Genomic DNA, 17,087 nt, shown 5'->3' on the forward strand with positions numbered 1-17,087 from the left:
AAAGGTGAAAGCCACAAAAAAAACATTTAAAAAAGTGAAAGTCCCCCTCTATTTTTCTGTACTGTACACATTTCCCTTTTTTCTAACCGTGTATTTGATGATTTCTTTATTTGCATAGAAGTGCATATTTGTATGTCTTTAAATGTTTTGATGAATCGAAAATGGAGGACCCTGATGTGAACAAGTCTTAGTGATTTTTCTGGTTTTATCCTCTTTTACAGATTTTGTATTGACCTGTACTTTGACCATGACACTCTTACTGTAATGCAAGTGCAGCTCAATGACACATTATCTTATTGATATTTTGGCCATGCAATTATTGTTGAACATTCTCAAAACATTATCTTTTTATTTTATTTTTAGGAATAGGCCTTAAGTTTTCCCCTTTTTTTCCATCCTCTTTTTTCATTTATTTTTTATTTTTTTCTTTCTGAAATGACACTTCTGTGGCCCCATTTCCACCGGGGGGGTAGACCAGTTGGTTTATTTTTTCCCGACTAATATTGAACCAGTTCAGTGTTTCCACTGAAAATTAATTGGTTCAGAACCCTAATAGTTGGTGCAGTTGGTAACAAAAAAATGGCCGCCGGTTACGTGAAAGCACCAAGGTTCCAAGAATCTCGTACGGAACCAGTTCTTGAGCCAAAGTTATTTTGGTGTAAAAGGGGCCTTAAAGTGGTACTACATGGAGTTCAGGTGTACAGTATTGACTGAAGTGTGTCCTCCGTGCAGGTGTGCTGGGCAGTAACAAAACCCTGCTGAAGTACATGACCACGGCCATCTTCCTGTACATTGCCATCCTCTTACCCGCCATCGCCTTTGGCTCGCTCAACGATGAGAGCACCCGCGGAGAGATTGGTATGAATGAAGAAATAACATACAAGCACACACAAACATGTATACTGTATGTACACACGCACGCACGCACGCACGCACGCACGCACGCACGCACGCACGCACGCATGCACACAGTCACACACATGCACACACACACGCACGCACCGGCATAAATATACACCAGCAAGTGGACCTTAATGCAGCCATTCACAAATCAAATAGTATGTGCACACACCACTGCACTACCACGGTACCACCACACACAATTATACACAACCGTTTTTTTCTTCTGCTGTGTGCGTGCGTGTGTGTGTTTGCGCGCGCACGCGTGTGTGTGTGTGTGCGTGCGTGCATGTGTACGTGCGTGCGTTGTTTACATCTCCTCTGGTCTCTCTTCAGATGTGAGGAAGACCATCGTCGGTCAGAGCATAGGAGGAGTCATCTATTCCCTCCTTGCAGGCTCCCCGCTGGTCATCCCTCTCACCACAGCCCCTCTCGCTATCTTCATCAGTGGTAGGCCCCTCCTCCTTCCCTCCTCTTCCTCCTCACCTTAAACCTCCTCAGACTAAGTCTTATCTCTGCATGGTTTGTGCCGACAGCTGAAATCAGGGGGAGATAACGTCAAAACTGGGGGACAGAGGCATCCAAGCATGTGGCCAGCAACAACAACCCCAAACTCCCCCCACTCTCCCTCTCTATTCATCTGTCTCTCTCTCTCTCTCTTCATCTCTCTGTCTGTCTGTCTCTCTCTCTCTCTTTTAATCTCTCTCTGTCTCTGTCTCTCTCTCTTCATCTCTGTCTGTCTGTCTGTCTCTCTCTCTCTTTTAATCTCTCTCTGTCTATGTCTCTCTCTCTTCATCTCTCTGTCTATGTCTCTCTCTTTCTCTCTCTTAAAATATCTATGTCTCTCTCTTTCTCTTCATCTCTCTGTCTGTCTGTCTGTCTGTCTGTCTGTCTGTCTGTCTGTCTGTCTGTCTGTCTGTCTGTCTGTCTGTCTGTCTGTCTGTCTGTCTGTCTGTCTGTCTGTCTGTCTGTCTGTCTGTCTGTCTGTCTGTCTGTCTGTCTGTCTGTCTGTCTGTCTGTCTGTCTGTCTCTCTCTCTCTTTTAATTTCTCTCTGTCTATGTCTCTCTCTCTTCATCTCTCTGTCTATGTCTCTCTCTTTCTCTCTCTTAAAATATCTATGTCTCTCTCTTTCTTAATCTCTCTGTCTAGGTCTCTCTCTTTCTTAATCTCTCTGTCTAGGTCTCTCTCTTTCTCTATTTTAATCTCTCTCTGTCTCTCTCTTTCTCTTTCTTTAATCTTGCTCTGTTAATCTCCCTGTCTCTCTTTCAGAGGGAATGCACAATGAAAAGACCTTGACATGTGACAATGCTTATATATTCACATGTGAACATTTTTGTTTTCAAACTGTCCTTGCAGACTGGATGCATTTCTCTGAAAACCGGCGGAAAAACGCTGCTAAAAATCCGAAAAACGCAGCAGTAAACAAGGACCTTAGTCTACTGGAAAATGAAAGATATCTCATGGTTCCACGCAACACAGTTTGTTTCCTTGCTTAAAGATATTGTTGTGGGTTTTTTGTTTATAAACTAGCAAAATAATCTTCACACATTTCCATTTATTTGTACTCGTTTAATGGCGAAATAAGATTCCAGGATACATTTCAAGATTAAATGACACAATTAACACACAGTAGTGTAGCTATTTATTTACAGATAATGAGTTCATGTGGAAGCAGTGGAATTGAGCAACAATGAGGGCGACTCATCCTTATTATGCCAAGATGGAGCTTTAATGGCGCAGCTGTTTATTTGAGCTGTGGTGTTATGATCTTTGAAGAGAATGGGACAGTATCACACAGAGTACATTTCTTGTGGGGCTAATTGAGGGTAAAATACCGGGAGTCTTTTTCAGAATACACCAGTGGCTCATTTGTGAAATTGTAACTCGCTTAAAAAGCCTGATTCAGACATTGTTGTGCGCCTGTGTTGCCTGCCAAAAATAGCTGATCTGCAAGCTCACAACGCATTCCAGTGTGACACATTATGCATTATAGCGGCTATGTTTGGCGCGCACAATTACGGTGCACAACCAAGTATAAATTAACCATCAGAGTATAGACACTACTGTACACAAGTAAGGCATTACAAACTCAGTACTAGGAACACATCACTAACACTAACACTTTCAAGAGTTTTTAAAAATGTTCAAAAATGGCAGATGTGAGCTTATATATGCTATTTTTGAACAGCCAACACTAAAATCTAAGACAACACAGATGCTTTCTCGGTTGTAATGGGTTAAAGACATGCTGCAGTTTTTCCAAACAGTTATGGACGTCAAGCCTAACATCGAAATGAGTACGGAACACTCATCATCAGGCCCAGTTCATTCATATTAATGAATTCCAATTGTTTCACATCAAACTGGCCTGATTGAAGTTGGCTTTTACAATGTTGTCTGAGTGGAATGAGCAGCATAGCAGCGGTCACACAGTACTACTGCTAACGTTAACACGACTGTTCAGGGCAAGTGCTAAGAGATACCGAGTGTATCATTGTCTAGAGAACATAAAATAAGCATGGCAAGGGATACTGTTCAAATTATTAAACATTATATGCATGCAAGTGTGAATATAGTTGTTGGGGTATTTGCTACAGCACATTTTGTCCTAAGTAGAATTTGTCCTTTGCAATTACCCACTCGGCATCCGGGGAGCGGTTAGGGGGTTAAAAGTCTTGCTCAGGGACACATTGACACACAGACTGTGTCGAGTCCGGGGAGAGGGGTTCGGCGACCTTCCAATTCCCAGACAGCCTCGTTACCCACTCAGCGACGGCCGCCTCTTTATTAGGGTTTTATATGACCATATATCTACCGGGCTGAATACATTAGCAAGCATTTTGGGGGCGGGGGATCTGTTGCCTAGTGTAAGGTCAAAACACTTATTGAGGTGATCTGTCAGCAAAATATCCCTCTGTCAAATTACTGTTTTAAAATATTAGCAGTCGTTTGATATGTCTCGCATTGTCACTGACACATGTGTGCGTGCCGTGCGTGCGTGCGTGCGTGTGTGTGACTGTGTGTGTGCTTGCATGTGATCTTGCAGTTATCCGTGGGATCTGCGATGACTACGACCTGGACTTCCCAGCGTTCTATGCTTGCATCGGCCTGTGGAACAGCCTCTTCCTCATCCTGGGGGGAATCTTCAATGTCAGCCTTGTAATGAAGCTCTTTAAAAGGTTTGTTTACGCCCCAACACAGTGCCCTCTGTGCATTTGTCATCATGGTTTAGTGTGGGGGTTGTTGATGTTTGGGTTTTCCCTAGTGTTCTCATGGGTGCAATCATCAGCATCTCATCCCTGCTAACGTTTTTAATACAAATGACTAAATGAGTTTGGATCGGGTGATTGGTGCATTTGTTTAGTTCGTTTTTGATTTAACCCATAAAAACCGGGAAAGCATCTGTGTTTAGATTTTACCTATAGCACATTGGTTGGCTATTTGTGCCGTGCTATGAACTTGTAGATCTGCTATTTAAAAAACATTATTAACATTTTGTGCAAATCTTTGAATATATACAGTATACCTGTATATTTTTCAAAGCAGACATTCTTATACAGTACTTAAATCTTTGCTTCTGGGGGTCTGCAGCCAAATATACATATCATTTTGGGGTCCATGACATGAAAAAGTTTGGGCAAAGTTTTTAGCCACCTAGGTTTTCCAGAAAACCCAAGGCCTCATTGGGTTAATGCAGTATGTGAGCCTACTCTATCACAGTTTTACTATCTCCATCTATCCCTCATATATTACTTTTACATTTTTATGTGTGCTCTCTAGGTCGACGGAGGAGGTCATTGCTCTGTTCATCTCCATTGCGTTTGTGGTTGATGCAGTCAAAGGCACAGTCAAAAGTAAGTTAGTGCTCAGGCCCAGGCTCTGTAGCAGACCTTGGCAGAGACATTGAACGTGTTTCTGGGACATTAAAGCGCTGCTGGCGGGGGCGCGGTGGCACAGTTGGTAGTGCTGTTGCCTCACAGCTAGAAGGTCCTGGGTTCGATTCCCACTCGGGATGCTGTGGGTGCTGGCGAAGTGGCGCCGTGCTTCCTCCTCCACGTCATCAGTGCCCATACCCGAAGGCGGGGTTGGCGAAAGGGCCTTTCTGTGTGGAGTTTGCATGTTCTCCCCGTGTCCCCTAGGGTAGGTACCCTCACAAAAAACATGCAGAAATCCTGGTCTCTAAACTGCCTCCCCCTGGCCAGTGGGGGCGCCTGATGGAGGGGAAAGGAACTGGTTGGAATAACATGTTCCTTCCACGCGCTACGTCCAACCAGGGAAACTCCCCCCTGTCAGGTGTAAAGGAGCAACTTGGACACTCATGACACGCATGAAGGAAGCATGAGTTCAAGTCCGTTGCTCTCCCCATGTCCCCCATATATGGGGACTAGGTTTGTCGGAGGGTGTGTAGAGCCCAGGATCACATTAGATAATTGACACAGGGGTGAAAAATGGGTTACAAAATCGTGGGATAGAAATTATTAAAAAAAATAAAAAATAAAGAGCTGCTGGAGGCAAACTGTGAACTAAAATGACTACTACATGCTCCTAATATCATTGGCTTGAATTAAGGCTGTATTTCAACCTTCTTCTCGTGCTGTGTATTGTACACTTCATTGCCTCAGAAGGTCAATTTAATTTGTGACAGGGAAACCTATGACGCATGCTCGTGATGAAACATAGTCATACCAGACAAATTAAATTAATGCAATGTGCAGTCATGGTCAAAGACATGTCAGCATGGGGCAGGCAGTGAACTTGGGTCTATTAGAGGTTGACTGAACCTACATAAAGTTTGACAAGGGTAGTCTATCTCGTTCCTGTTTTACCTGTGACTTCTCCAAGTGGAAACTAAACTCGGGTGATTTCCTGAATATAAATTGGAGTACCAGCATTCCTTCTGGTGTATTAGTTTAATTGACAGGGTTTAATTGACAGGGTGGGGGGGTCATTGGGGTTTTGGTTGAATCTGGGATATAGACAATCATACAGTATATTTACAGTATACATGTAATACTGTAATATGTTTGTTTTTTTGTTAAAAGTTTTTTTTTTTTTTTTTTTTTTTTTTTGTTAAAAGTATTTCATTTCAAGAGTGATTATGTCCTCCATCTATTTGCCAAATTAAAATATGAGTGTGCAGATATTGGGAGTTTGGGACACCTTTGAAAGTAAATCGTTGCCCACCTCTGATATGCCATTACACTATTTCTTTTATACAAGGTGCTTTATTTTACATTTCTATAGGATTCATAGCAATGAAAACCTGAAGGGCTTTAATGTGGTCATGGGAATGCTTCTTGCAAACCCCGCCAGTGCTGCAGTGCTGGGAAAACATGGGAAATTGGGGGAGGGGTTAACCCCCGCCGTCCTGATACATTTATACACAATGAAAAAGTACATTTTAAGTATATATTTATTTTGTTCTTCGTCTGGGAATATCCCCCTGAGAATGTATTTTCTTTGTTTATTTAGTTTTGTTTGTTATTCCCTTTTGTTAAAAGGGATTATTTTGAGATTTCCGGAGATGTTCTTGCACTCCAATCCTATTTTGCCAACTGTTGCCCAACTAACCATTTTTTCCTCATCTAATTCCAGTTTTTGACAGGTACTACCACGCCCCGACGCTGTCTAACCATAGTCTAGAGGACTTTCAGCAGCAGCACAGCCGAGGAGGAGGTGGTGGCGGTGCAGGGCTTCTGGTTGGAAACCTGACCGAGGCGGTGGCTGGGCTGGGCGGCTTCAACGCCTTCCCAGAGTCATTGATCAACTGCACCAGAGAGAGGCCTGTCCTCTGCCTGCTGCTGATGATGGGGACACTCTGGATGGGCTACACCCTCTACCAGTTTAAGAGGAGGTATGAGGCGCAGTCAGGGCAGGGACAGGTTATCTCATTTAACTGCCAACATTGATTCAGTCTGTAATCCCTTCACTGCCTCCGGATGCAGAGGGGACCTTTATTTTGAAGACCCCAAAATTAACCGGAAACAAATTCGCCTAAAGCTAATGTGGCTACCGTCTTGTTTGAAGTCATCAGAAGCATTCATATTGCAACCGCTAGGTAGCTGTAGCTGCGATTTAGTAATGAGCCACTAACATTGACCTATTGTTCCAACACCTCAATCTGTTAAAGGATTCAGAGAAAAAAAGCGTTTTAAGATCACGCTTATTACGAGGGGGAATCATTTAATTTTTCTTCCTTTTTTTCATTTTTTTCCTACTACATCTAGCCTACTGAGTACTACATCTACTGAGTAGATCTACTGAGTAGATGTAGTAGACTACTGAGTTGATGTAGTTTCCACCACACAGCAATGATATACTGTATACTTGCAAGTTCATAACATGTTTCGCTGTGACGCACATGTTGTTGATATTGTAGATCTGCTATTTTCGGTGCATGACAGGGCAAGCAACCAAGTATAAATCGGGCAATATTTAAAACATTTAGTCTAATGTTTTGTCATAAAAAAGGACGGAGATTACATGAGAAGAGATTAGATTATATCTGATGAGATGGGTAGAGATGGCAAGATAACTGAAATTATATTGTAAGTAAAACAGACAAGTTGCAACAATTCATAGTCTATAATGTCATTTAAATCCTCCATGCATTCAGTGCATAACTTGATTTTGGCCCTATTAATATCTTGTGATCTAACCATAACATACAAATTAACCCCATATATGTGTATGATAAATCTGATGGATCTGCCACTCATTTTACTTTAAACATTGTGAGTTAGAAGAAGAGCAAGCAACAAGATGTGTGGGTAAACTCCTACACGCTGCATCTTACTTGAGTATTAAAACATTTGTCTTAAGACTGTTTGTCTTTCAGTGTTGTGGCCATCTTCATGTACTGTAAGTGTAGGACATTTATAGATTTATCTGTCTCTCTATATCTGTCAGCTCTGTTTGTCAGTTATACCTCATCAAAATGTTTTAATGCCAAGTAAGTTCACGTTTTATAGATAATTAATGCCATTACATATTCATTACCGCCATCAAACCCAGCGTGCAGCACTGCGCACTCACTCGCACATGAATCACTCTGCAACCTTTAAATCTCTTTTGGACTGCAGGGTCATCACCGACTACCAGCAAGGAGACATAAAGCTAACCGTAAACCCTTTTACTTTGCAGATTCTGTTTTGTCAGGCTCTTATGAAGAACTCTGTTGAATGCCTCCCGTCACTTCCTGGGGTTTGCAAAGCATTAATATACAACGCTGCTCGATTCAATTGTGTGTGAGCTGAGCTGGACCGACGTACTTCAGCAGTGTCTGTATTGCAGTCATTGTCTTCGTCCTGTTCACATTAATTGTATTTATCTTTTGTCTCTTCTTTCCCCCGCTTACTCTTTATTCTGCGCTCTCCTCTCTCTCCTTTGTTGCTTCTCTCTCTGCCTCTTTCTAAACCTCCCCCCCCCACCCCCCACCCATCTCTCTCTCTCTCTCTCTCTCTCTCTCTCTCTCTCTCTCTCTCTCTCTCTCTCTCTCTCTCTCTCTCTCTCTCTCTCTCTCTCTGTCTCTCTCTCAGTCCGTTCCTGCATGCCAAAGTGCGAGAGGTGCTGTCAGACTGTGCTCTTCCCATCTCGGTCCTCATGTTCTCGTTCATCGGCTCCTATCTGTTTAACGACATTGAGCGTCAGTACCATTTACTGTCTGTTGAAATGTACCGTTGACTGTTTCCACACTTGTAGGATGTCACATGCTATCATTTTGTCCCTTTTTTGGGGGGGGGGGGGGTCTACATTTCAGGCTTTTATCTCATTTATCTATACTGTACTTAGTTTTACTGTTAAACTGTTCTTCTGTATGAATTACTAATGAATTTCATGTGGCATATAATACGGAGATTTGACATTGTTTGTCATAATTAAAATGTTTGTTTTTTACTTTTCCATTTTTGATTGATTGAATACTAACAGTTTGTAATTATGCTATGTATTAGAAAATCAAGACATAGACATACCACCCTATACAAGACATCTTACTAGGAGCAATACAAGTATATTTACAGAAAAAACTGTGGGGGTAATTTATTTTGCTAAGCTAGAAGACTTTGGTCCAGTTGCAAACAGGTGCTCTTTTATGGCGGTTTTGAAGGAGGGTATAGGGACAAGGGAGTCACACTTTTTTATGGCATAATAGTAGAATTAATTCATCCCCATGTTTGTGTCGAATCTGTGGAGCTCCCTCTGGTGTTGTGCCCGTGGGCGTTTAGCACGCCTTTGAAGTTATTTTAAGGGTACATACATGGACACTGGTCCCTTGAGTATCTTGCTCTTCATGCTCTTTCTTTCTTTTTTTCCCCTCCACCAGTTCCAAAGTTCAAAGTCCACGACCGTCCGATCTTCAATGTGGCTCCCTTTGAGCGTCTGTCGGCCATGAATGTGCTCAGTGCCATGGGCCTGGGCTTCCTGCTTGCCCTCCTCATCTTCATCGACCAGAACATTGTGGTCTCGCTCACCAATGCACCAGAGAACAGGTAGGCACAAAGAGAGGTGGACTAGATGAGATAAACAATAAACAAGTATCAGTATTGATGTGTTTCTGGGGATACATGGAGGGCAAACAGGGACAAATAATTGTGGAAATAATGTATCATAATGTAATAACATCACGTCACATGACATAATACATAAACATGACATAAAGATAAAGAAATGCTACATACAAAATAAATGACTATAGATAAATTATCTATAGAACTAAAATGACTATATTTGTACTATGAATATAGTCAGTGCTATAGTTAAAGTTGATGAATGTTTTGTTTTATAATGGTTATAATGATCAGTAAACTCCAAGCTCCAGTGTATCTACTCCGCCGGTCATCAAATTATTGGATTAGGAATATGACAAAAACAATCTCCATGCATTCAAGTCTTCATGGGGTGTGTAATTGATAGAAATTGGGCACTGGCACCCAGTTACTACGTCTGTGTCTCTTTTATGCCCATATATGGAGTTTCTTGCCAGGCATGCCCAAATATGGAGTCTATGCAGATGTCAGAACATCAATATGATGTCAGAACAGGCCAGATCCATATATGGAGATCTAGGGGTGATCAGGTGTGATCAATTGGCTAATTTGGGCCATGTCCAGAGCCTGGGCAGGGGCTTTAGTGCTGGTTCTGGACAACGGTGTATACTACCCACTCAAGGCCGGGCACTGCACTCCCTGTGGTGGTGTGGAACGCGTGTGTCGTACTCGATTCTCGGGTTACGTGGATTATAGACATACACACGTACGTACAGGTGGTGCATTTATAGATAGATAGATAAGTTATTTTTTGTGTGAACTACTCCTTTAAGCCATTTTGACCTGAGATCAGATTCTAAAAATGTCTTCTACATCCTGACAGTTTTCTGAAAAAACTTCTATGTCAGTCGTTCTTCGATTTTTCAATAGCTAAAGCATAACATAATGCTAACACCAAAAGGGGCTCCCGCCCAAAATGGGTTAAACTCCTACAAACTGACCATTCCTTTACATTATTATTTCATTATCCTGAATAAAATAACTAAGGAACCAACAAACAAACATTTGAAGGGTCCTTTCAAGCCCTTCATACATTTACCCGATACTTTTAAGCCAATTCACTCCCAGAGCTTATTTTCTTTAGGGGTGCTAGTCCCTCAAATACACAGCTTTTGAAAATTACGTCATATGGCAGCCAAATCTATGGACTTTTTAATGTTTGTTTAGAGCACTTATGAGTTATGATGAAAATTGAATGGCAGCCAGACTTTTCATTTTTGTTTAGGGTCAGCAGTTAAACAAACATTGACGACATGAGACGTATAGACTATACTATAGAGCACCGAAGTCTGACGTCACTTTCAGTAGAGGGCGCCAGTACACAGGTTCATGTATTTTTGAGTGGTGCAAACCACTCCAACAACTGGCTTTGTACCCGTGCGTGTACCCGTGTTTGTTCGTACCAAAAAAACGAGCATGGTTACTATGGTCACTGACATTACGTCAGACCACAGCTGATCAGGCTATATAAGACCTTGCACCACTCAGTTCACACGGGTGTGATTTTTTTATTTGCATTGACATCCCCATAGGAGGATTTTAGGTCGCTCAAATAAACCGATCATCCCAGCCTTTCTGTCAGGGGGGTGGCTGTGTGTCGTTAATGATGTCCATTCATATTTGATACAGCCAGTTTCTGGAGAAAATGGAATTAATTTGGCCGCAAAAGCCTTGAAACTACATATGAAAGCAATGTCGCTGCTAATATAGGTCACGCCCAGCTGTCAACCCATTGCGTTCCTGAGATTCCTCGTTGACGTAAGCTCAGCTGGCGGTGACTCGACTCGTACTAACCACGAAACATTAAATATAAAAAAATTAAATAAAAAAATGTAATTAACATGTCAGTTTATGTTGTGCGACGGGCAGCTGCAGCCACCCCGCCTACCCGGAAATGTAGTCTTTGGGTTGTTTGACTCGTTTCTAGCGCTTATCGTCTTACTCTTTGGGTATATTTGTACATTTCCACCTTCAGTCGATGCTTCATATCCATATGAGTGAAAAGGCCGGGATGATCGGTTTATTTTTCAAACACAGTTCTTATATGAAGAGATCTAAAATCCCCCTATGGGGATTTCAATGCAAATAAAAGGTACACAAACCTGTGGACTGGCGCCCTCTACTGACAGTGACGTCAGGACGGTGCTCTATTGTGGGCTGGCCGATATAAACACAATGAGTGTGATTCTTCCATCTTATACGAACAAAGTAGATAGATGTTTATTGTCATTGTCAATTAATAATGACACCTTCGTGTCACATTGTGAACGTAATGTCATATGCAAGTCAGGAGAAAAGAAGGCAAACGCAGGCCTATAGACAGAGGCAGGGCAGTTGAAATGCAAGGTGGTTTATTGACACAAGGAAAACACTAGGAAACAACAGCTGCAGCAAGCTCTCGTTTATGAACATCTATAATCAGTTTGTGTGCCGCAGCTTCTGCCTCAGCTCACAGCTTCACATTGGGCATTCAGAGTATGGGTTTTATGCCGTTCAGACTATGGGTTTTATGGGTAAGCAAAAAGTGTCGACTACGGTTGCTAGTAGAGGTAGGTGAACATGTTGTCCAGCCGCTTTTCAAGCATCAGGCACCAGGAAAATACATGAGGAGCCAAGAACAAACACTGGTGATACACTCTGACTGACTGGCAAAGAACAGAAAACACAGGGGAGTATAAATAGACAGGATTGACAGTGCACAGGTGAACACGATGGACAAAAGACAAAACGGCTAACTGCAACAAAGGAAAACAGGAAACATTGGAACATTGCGTCCAAATAAAACACAGCTGTAAAGTAAAGCCTATCTACGACACAGAAATCAGGAAACAAAATGTCACTAGAAAAAGAAACAAGATAGACAGATGATCATGAGCGAGACCGTGTGTGTGTGTGTGTGTGCGTGTGCGTGTGCGTGTATGTGTGTGTGTGTGCGTGTGCGTGTGTGTGTGTGTGTGTGTGTGTGTGTGTGTGTGTGTAGAAACAAGATAGACAGATGATCATGAGCGAGACCGTGTGTGCGTGCACGCGCGCGTGCTTGCGCTGCGTGCGTGCGTGCGTGCCCAGGGGTCCCCAGCAAAACATAATAATATAGTGTCACAATCATATCAGATGTACAAGTTCATAGCGTGTCTGCCGCGTTATACGCTTGAACTTGTAGATCTAGGCTACTATTTCTGAGAAAACTTGTGTGCACATCCATGAAATGAAGTGTGAGAAGCTACTATTCCTATCCCTCTGTTGGTCCCATGTGCAGGTTGCTGAAGGGAACAGCCTACCACTGGGACCTGATGCTCTCTGGCCTCATTAACATCCTGATGTCGGTGCTGGGGCTGCCCTGGATGCACGCCGCCTTCCCCCACTCCACCCTCCACGTGCGGCAGCTGGCCTTCGTGGAGCAGCGGGTGGAGGGCGGACACCTCTACGAGACGTGAGTTAGCCTCCAGCTAGACCGTCTCTCGCCCACCGCACCTGCTAATCAGCACTTCAATTATAGGTAGCCTTCACGCAGCGGACCGCGTTAGGCCGTTAGCCAATCATACACCTGAGGCCGATTCTGAGAATGCCGTCCAAATCAGTAGTTCTTGAACGTTGTCGTGCCAAGGACCCCCAAATTGGTATATGTTTGGCCACGGCTCCCCATCTGAAAATGTTCTGTCATTGGCATTAATGTGTTAAAAAAAAATCTAAATTATTCAACATTGTTCAAACACTTTAAATTCACAAAAATTCGAAAATGTTCAAAAATAGCAGATGTACAAGCTTGCAGAATGGCACGATGTGATGCGCTGTGAGCTTGTAGATCTGCTATTTTTGAGAACCACTGTTATCTGAAAAATCAACACTGTCTCAGGTGAAAGAGGTGAAGTGTTTTTCTTTTCTTTTTTAAGATGCTGCTGGTGAGTTTGTGATTCTGCAGAGATGCGCACGATTGTAGTCTGTGTAGAGTGTGTAGAATTATCATAAGATCACTTAAGCTGGGAGGTGAGATGAATGGTCAGGAATGGTAGGAGGTAAATGGTAAATGGTGCATTTATATAGCGCCTTTATCCAAGTGCTTTACATAGATGGATGCATGGACGACAATGCACAGCATAATAGACAGTATAGTGGCCCTTATTCTGATATATGTAACTGCTTTATATTCTCTAGATATTCCGCTAATGCTTTTAACGATGTCTGCTACAAGCTTAACCAACGTTAAGAAATGGAAGACAGTCATCATCATACAAGACAATACAAGACACACGTTGGATCAGCTCTACTATAGGTCTGTTCAAGAGTGGATCAACGACAGCTCTACTATAGGTCTGTTCTAGAGTGGATCAACGACAGCTCTACTATAGGTCTGTTCAAGAGTGGATCAACGACAGCTCTACTATAGGTCTGTTCTAGAGTGGATCAATGACAGCTCTACTATAGGTCTGTTCAAGAGTGGATCAACGACAGCTCTACTATAGGTCTGTTCAAGAGTGGATCAACGACAGCTCTACTATAGGTCTGTTCAAGAGTGGATCAACGACAGCTCTACTATAGGTCTGTTCAAGAGTGGATCAATGACAGCTCTACTATAGGTCTGTTCAAGAGTGGATCAATGACAGCTCTACTATAGGTCTGTTCTAGAGGGGATCAACGACAGCTCTACTATAGGTCTGTTCAAGAGTGGATCAACGACAGCTCTACTATAGGTCTGTTCTAGAGGGGATCAACGACAGCTCTACTATAGGTCTGTTCAAGAGTGGATCAACGACAGCTCTACTATAGGTCTGTTCAAGAGTGGATCAACGACAGCTCTACTATAGGTCTGTTCAAGAGTGGATCAACGACAGCTCTACTATAGGTCTGTTCAAGAGTGGATCAACGACAGCTCTACTATAGGTCTGTTCAAGAGTGGATCAACGACAGCTCTACTATAGGTCTGTTCAAGAGTGGATCAACGACAGCTCTACTATAGCTCTGTTCAAGAGTGGATCAACGACAGCTCTACTATAGGTCTGTTCAAGAGTGGATCAACGACAGCTCTACTATAGGTCTGTTCAAGAGTGGATCAACGACAGCTCTACTATAGGTCTGTTCTAGAGTGGATCAACGACAGCTCTACTATAGGTCTGTTCAAGAGTGGATCAATGACAGCTCTACTATAGGTCTGTTCTAGAGTGGATCAACGACAGCTCTACTATAGGTCTGTTCAAGAGTGGATCAATGACAGCTCTACTATAGGTCTGTTCTAGAGTGGATCAACGACAGCTCTACTATAGGTCTGTTCAAGAGTGGATCAACGACAGCTCTACTATAGGTCTGTTCTAGAGTGGATCAACGACAGCTCTACTATAGGTCTGTTCAAGAGTGGATCAACGACAGCTCTACTATAGGTCTGTTCTAGAGTGGATCAACGACAGCTCTACTATAGGTCTGTTCAAGAGTGGATCAATGACAGCTCTACTATAGGTCTGTTCTAGAGTGGATCAACGACAGCTCTACTATAGCTCTGTTCAAGAGTGGATCAACGACAGCTCTACTATAGGTCTGTTCAAGAGTGGATCAACGACAGCTCTACTATAGGTCTGTTCAAGAGTGGATCAACGACAGCTCTACTATAGGTCTGTTCTAGAGTGGATCAACGACAGCTCTACTATAGGTCTGTTCAAGAGAGGATCAATGACAGCTCTACTATAGGTCTGTTCAAGAGTGGATCAACGACAGCTCTACTATAGGTCTGTTCTAGAGTGGATCAACGACAGCTCTACTATAGGTCTGTTCTAGAGTGGATCAACGACAGCTCTACTATAGGTCTGTTCAAGAGTGGATCAATGACAGCTCTACTATAGGTCTGTTCTAGAGTGGATCAACGACAGCTCTACTATAGGTCTGTTCAAGAGTGGATCAACGACAGCTCTACTATAGGTCTGTTCTAGAGTGGATCAACGACAGCTCTACTATAGGTCTGTTCAAGAGTGGATCAACGACAGCTCTACTATAGGTCTGTTCTAGAGTGGATCAACGACAGCTCTACTATAGCTCTGTTCAAGAGTGGATCAACGACAGCTCTACTATAGGTCTGTTCAAGAGTGGATCAACGACAGCTCTACTATAGGTCTGTTCTAGAGGGGATCAACGACAGCTCTACTATAGGTCTGTTCAAGAGTGGATCAACGACAGCTCTACTATAGGTCTGTTCTAGAGTGGATCAACGACAGCTCTACTATAGGTCTGTTCAAGAGTGGATCAATGACAGCTCTACTATAGGTCTGTTCAAGAGTGGATCAACGACAGCTCTACTATAGGTCTGTTCTAGAGTGGATCAACGACAGCTCTACTATAGGTCTGTTCTAGAGTGGATCAACGACAGCTCTACTATAGGTCTGTTCAAGAGTGGATCAATGACAGCTCTACTATAGGTCTGTTCTAGAGTGGATCAACGACAGCTCTACTATAGGTCTGTTCAAGAGTGGATCAATGACAGCTCTACTATAGGTCTGTTCTAGAGTGGATCAACGACAGCTCTACTATAGGTCTGTTCAAGAGTGGATCAACGACAGCTCTACTATAGGTCTGTTCTAGAGTGGATCAACGACAGCTCTACTATAGGTCTGTTCAAGAGTGGATCAACGACAGCTCTACTATAGGTCTGTTCAAGAGTGGATCAACGACAGCTCTACTATAGGTCTGTTCAATAGTGGATCAACGACAGCTCTACTATAGGTCTGTTCAAGAGTGGATCAACGACAGCTCTACTATAGGTCTGTTCAAGAGTGGATCAACGACAGCTCTACTATAGGTCTGTTCAAGAGTGTTGCCTGAATCAACGACAGCTCTACTATAGGTCTGTTCTAGAGTGGATCAACGACAGCTCTACTATAGGTCTGTTCAAGAGTGGATCAACGACAGCTCTACTATAGGTCTGTTCAAGAGTGGATCAACGACAGCTCTACTATAGGTCTGTTCAAGAGTGGATCAACGACAGCTCTACTATAGGTCTGTTCAAGAGTGGATCAACGACAGCTCTACTATAGGTCTGTTCTAGAGTGGATCAACGACAGCTCTACTATAGGTCTGTTCTAGAGTGGATCAACGACAGCTCTACTATAGGTCTGTTCTAGAGTGGATCAACGACAGCTCTACTATAGGTCTGTTCAAGAGTGGATCAACGACAGCTCTACTATAGGTCTGTTCAAGAGTGGATCAACGACAGCTCTACTATAGGTCTGTTCAAGAGTGGATCAACGACAGCTCTACTATAGGTCTGTTCTAGAGTGGATCAGCGACAGCTCTACTATAGGTCTGTTCTAGAGTGGATCAACAACAGCTCTACTATAGGTCTGTTCAAGAGTGGATCAACAACAGCTCTACTATAGGTCTGTTCTAGAGTGGATCAACAACAGCTCTACTATAGGTCTGTTCAAGCGTGGATCAACGACAGCTCTACTATAGGTCTGTTCAAGAGTGGATCAACAACAGCTCTACTATAGGTCTGTTCTAGAGTGGATCAACAACAGCTCTACTATAGGTCTGTTCAAGCGTGGATCAACGACAGCTCTACTATAGGTCTGTTCTAGAGTGGATCAATGACAGCTCTACTATAGGTCTCTTCAAGAGTGGATCAACGACAGCTCTAATATAGGTCTGTTCAAGAGTGGATC

The 17,087-nt window shown here is 42.9% G+C and overlaps 1 protein-coding gene across 2 annotated transcripts in view; it reads left to right on the plus strand.

The window, feature by feature from the left end:
- slc4a11 (solute carrier family 4 member 11) overlaps positions 1-17,087 on the plus strand; it is a 179,683-nt gene that overhangs the window by 147,096 nt on the left and 15,500 nt on the right. For both annotated transcript variants that reach the window (XM_079528367.1, XM_079528368.1), the window contains exons 10-17: positions 733-858; positions 1,237-1,350; positions 3,948-4,080; positions 4,682-4,755; positions 6,497-6,755; positions 8,440-8,546; positions 9,225-9,390; positions 12,704-12,877. In XM_079528367.1, coding sequence (XP_079384493.1) covers positions 733-858; positions 1,237-1,350; positions 3,948-4,080; positions 4,682-4,755; positions 6,497-6,755; positions 8,440-8,546; positions 9,225-9,390; positions 12,704-12,877 — 1,153 coding nt within the window. The remainder of the gene's footprint in view (positions 1-732; positions 859-1,236; positions 1,351-3,947; positions 4,081-4,681; positions 4,756-6,496; positions 6,756-8,439; positions 8,547-9,224; positions 9,391-12,703; positions 12,878-17,087) is intronic.

Source organism: Electrona antarctica, assembly GCF_951216825.1.
Source record: "Electrona antarctica genome assembly, chromosome: 18".
NCBI classification, from domain to species: domain Eukaryota; kingdom Metazoa; phylum Chordata; class Actinopteri; order Myctophiformes; family Myctophidae; genus Electrona; species Electrona antarctica.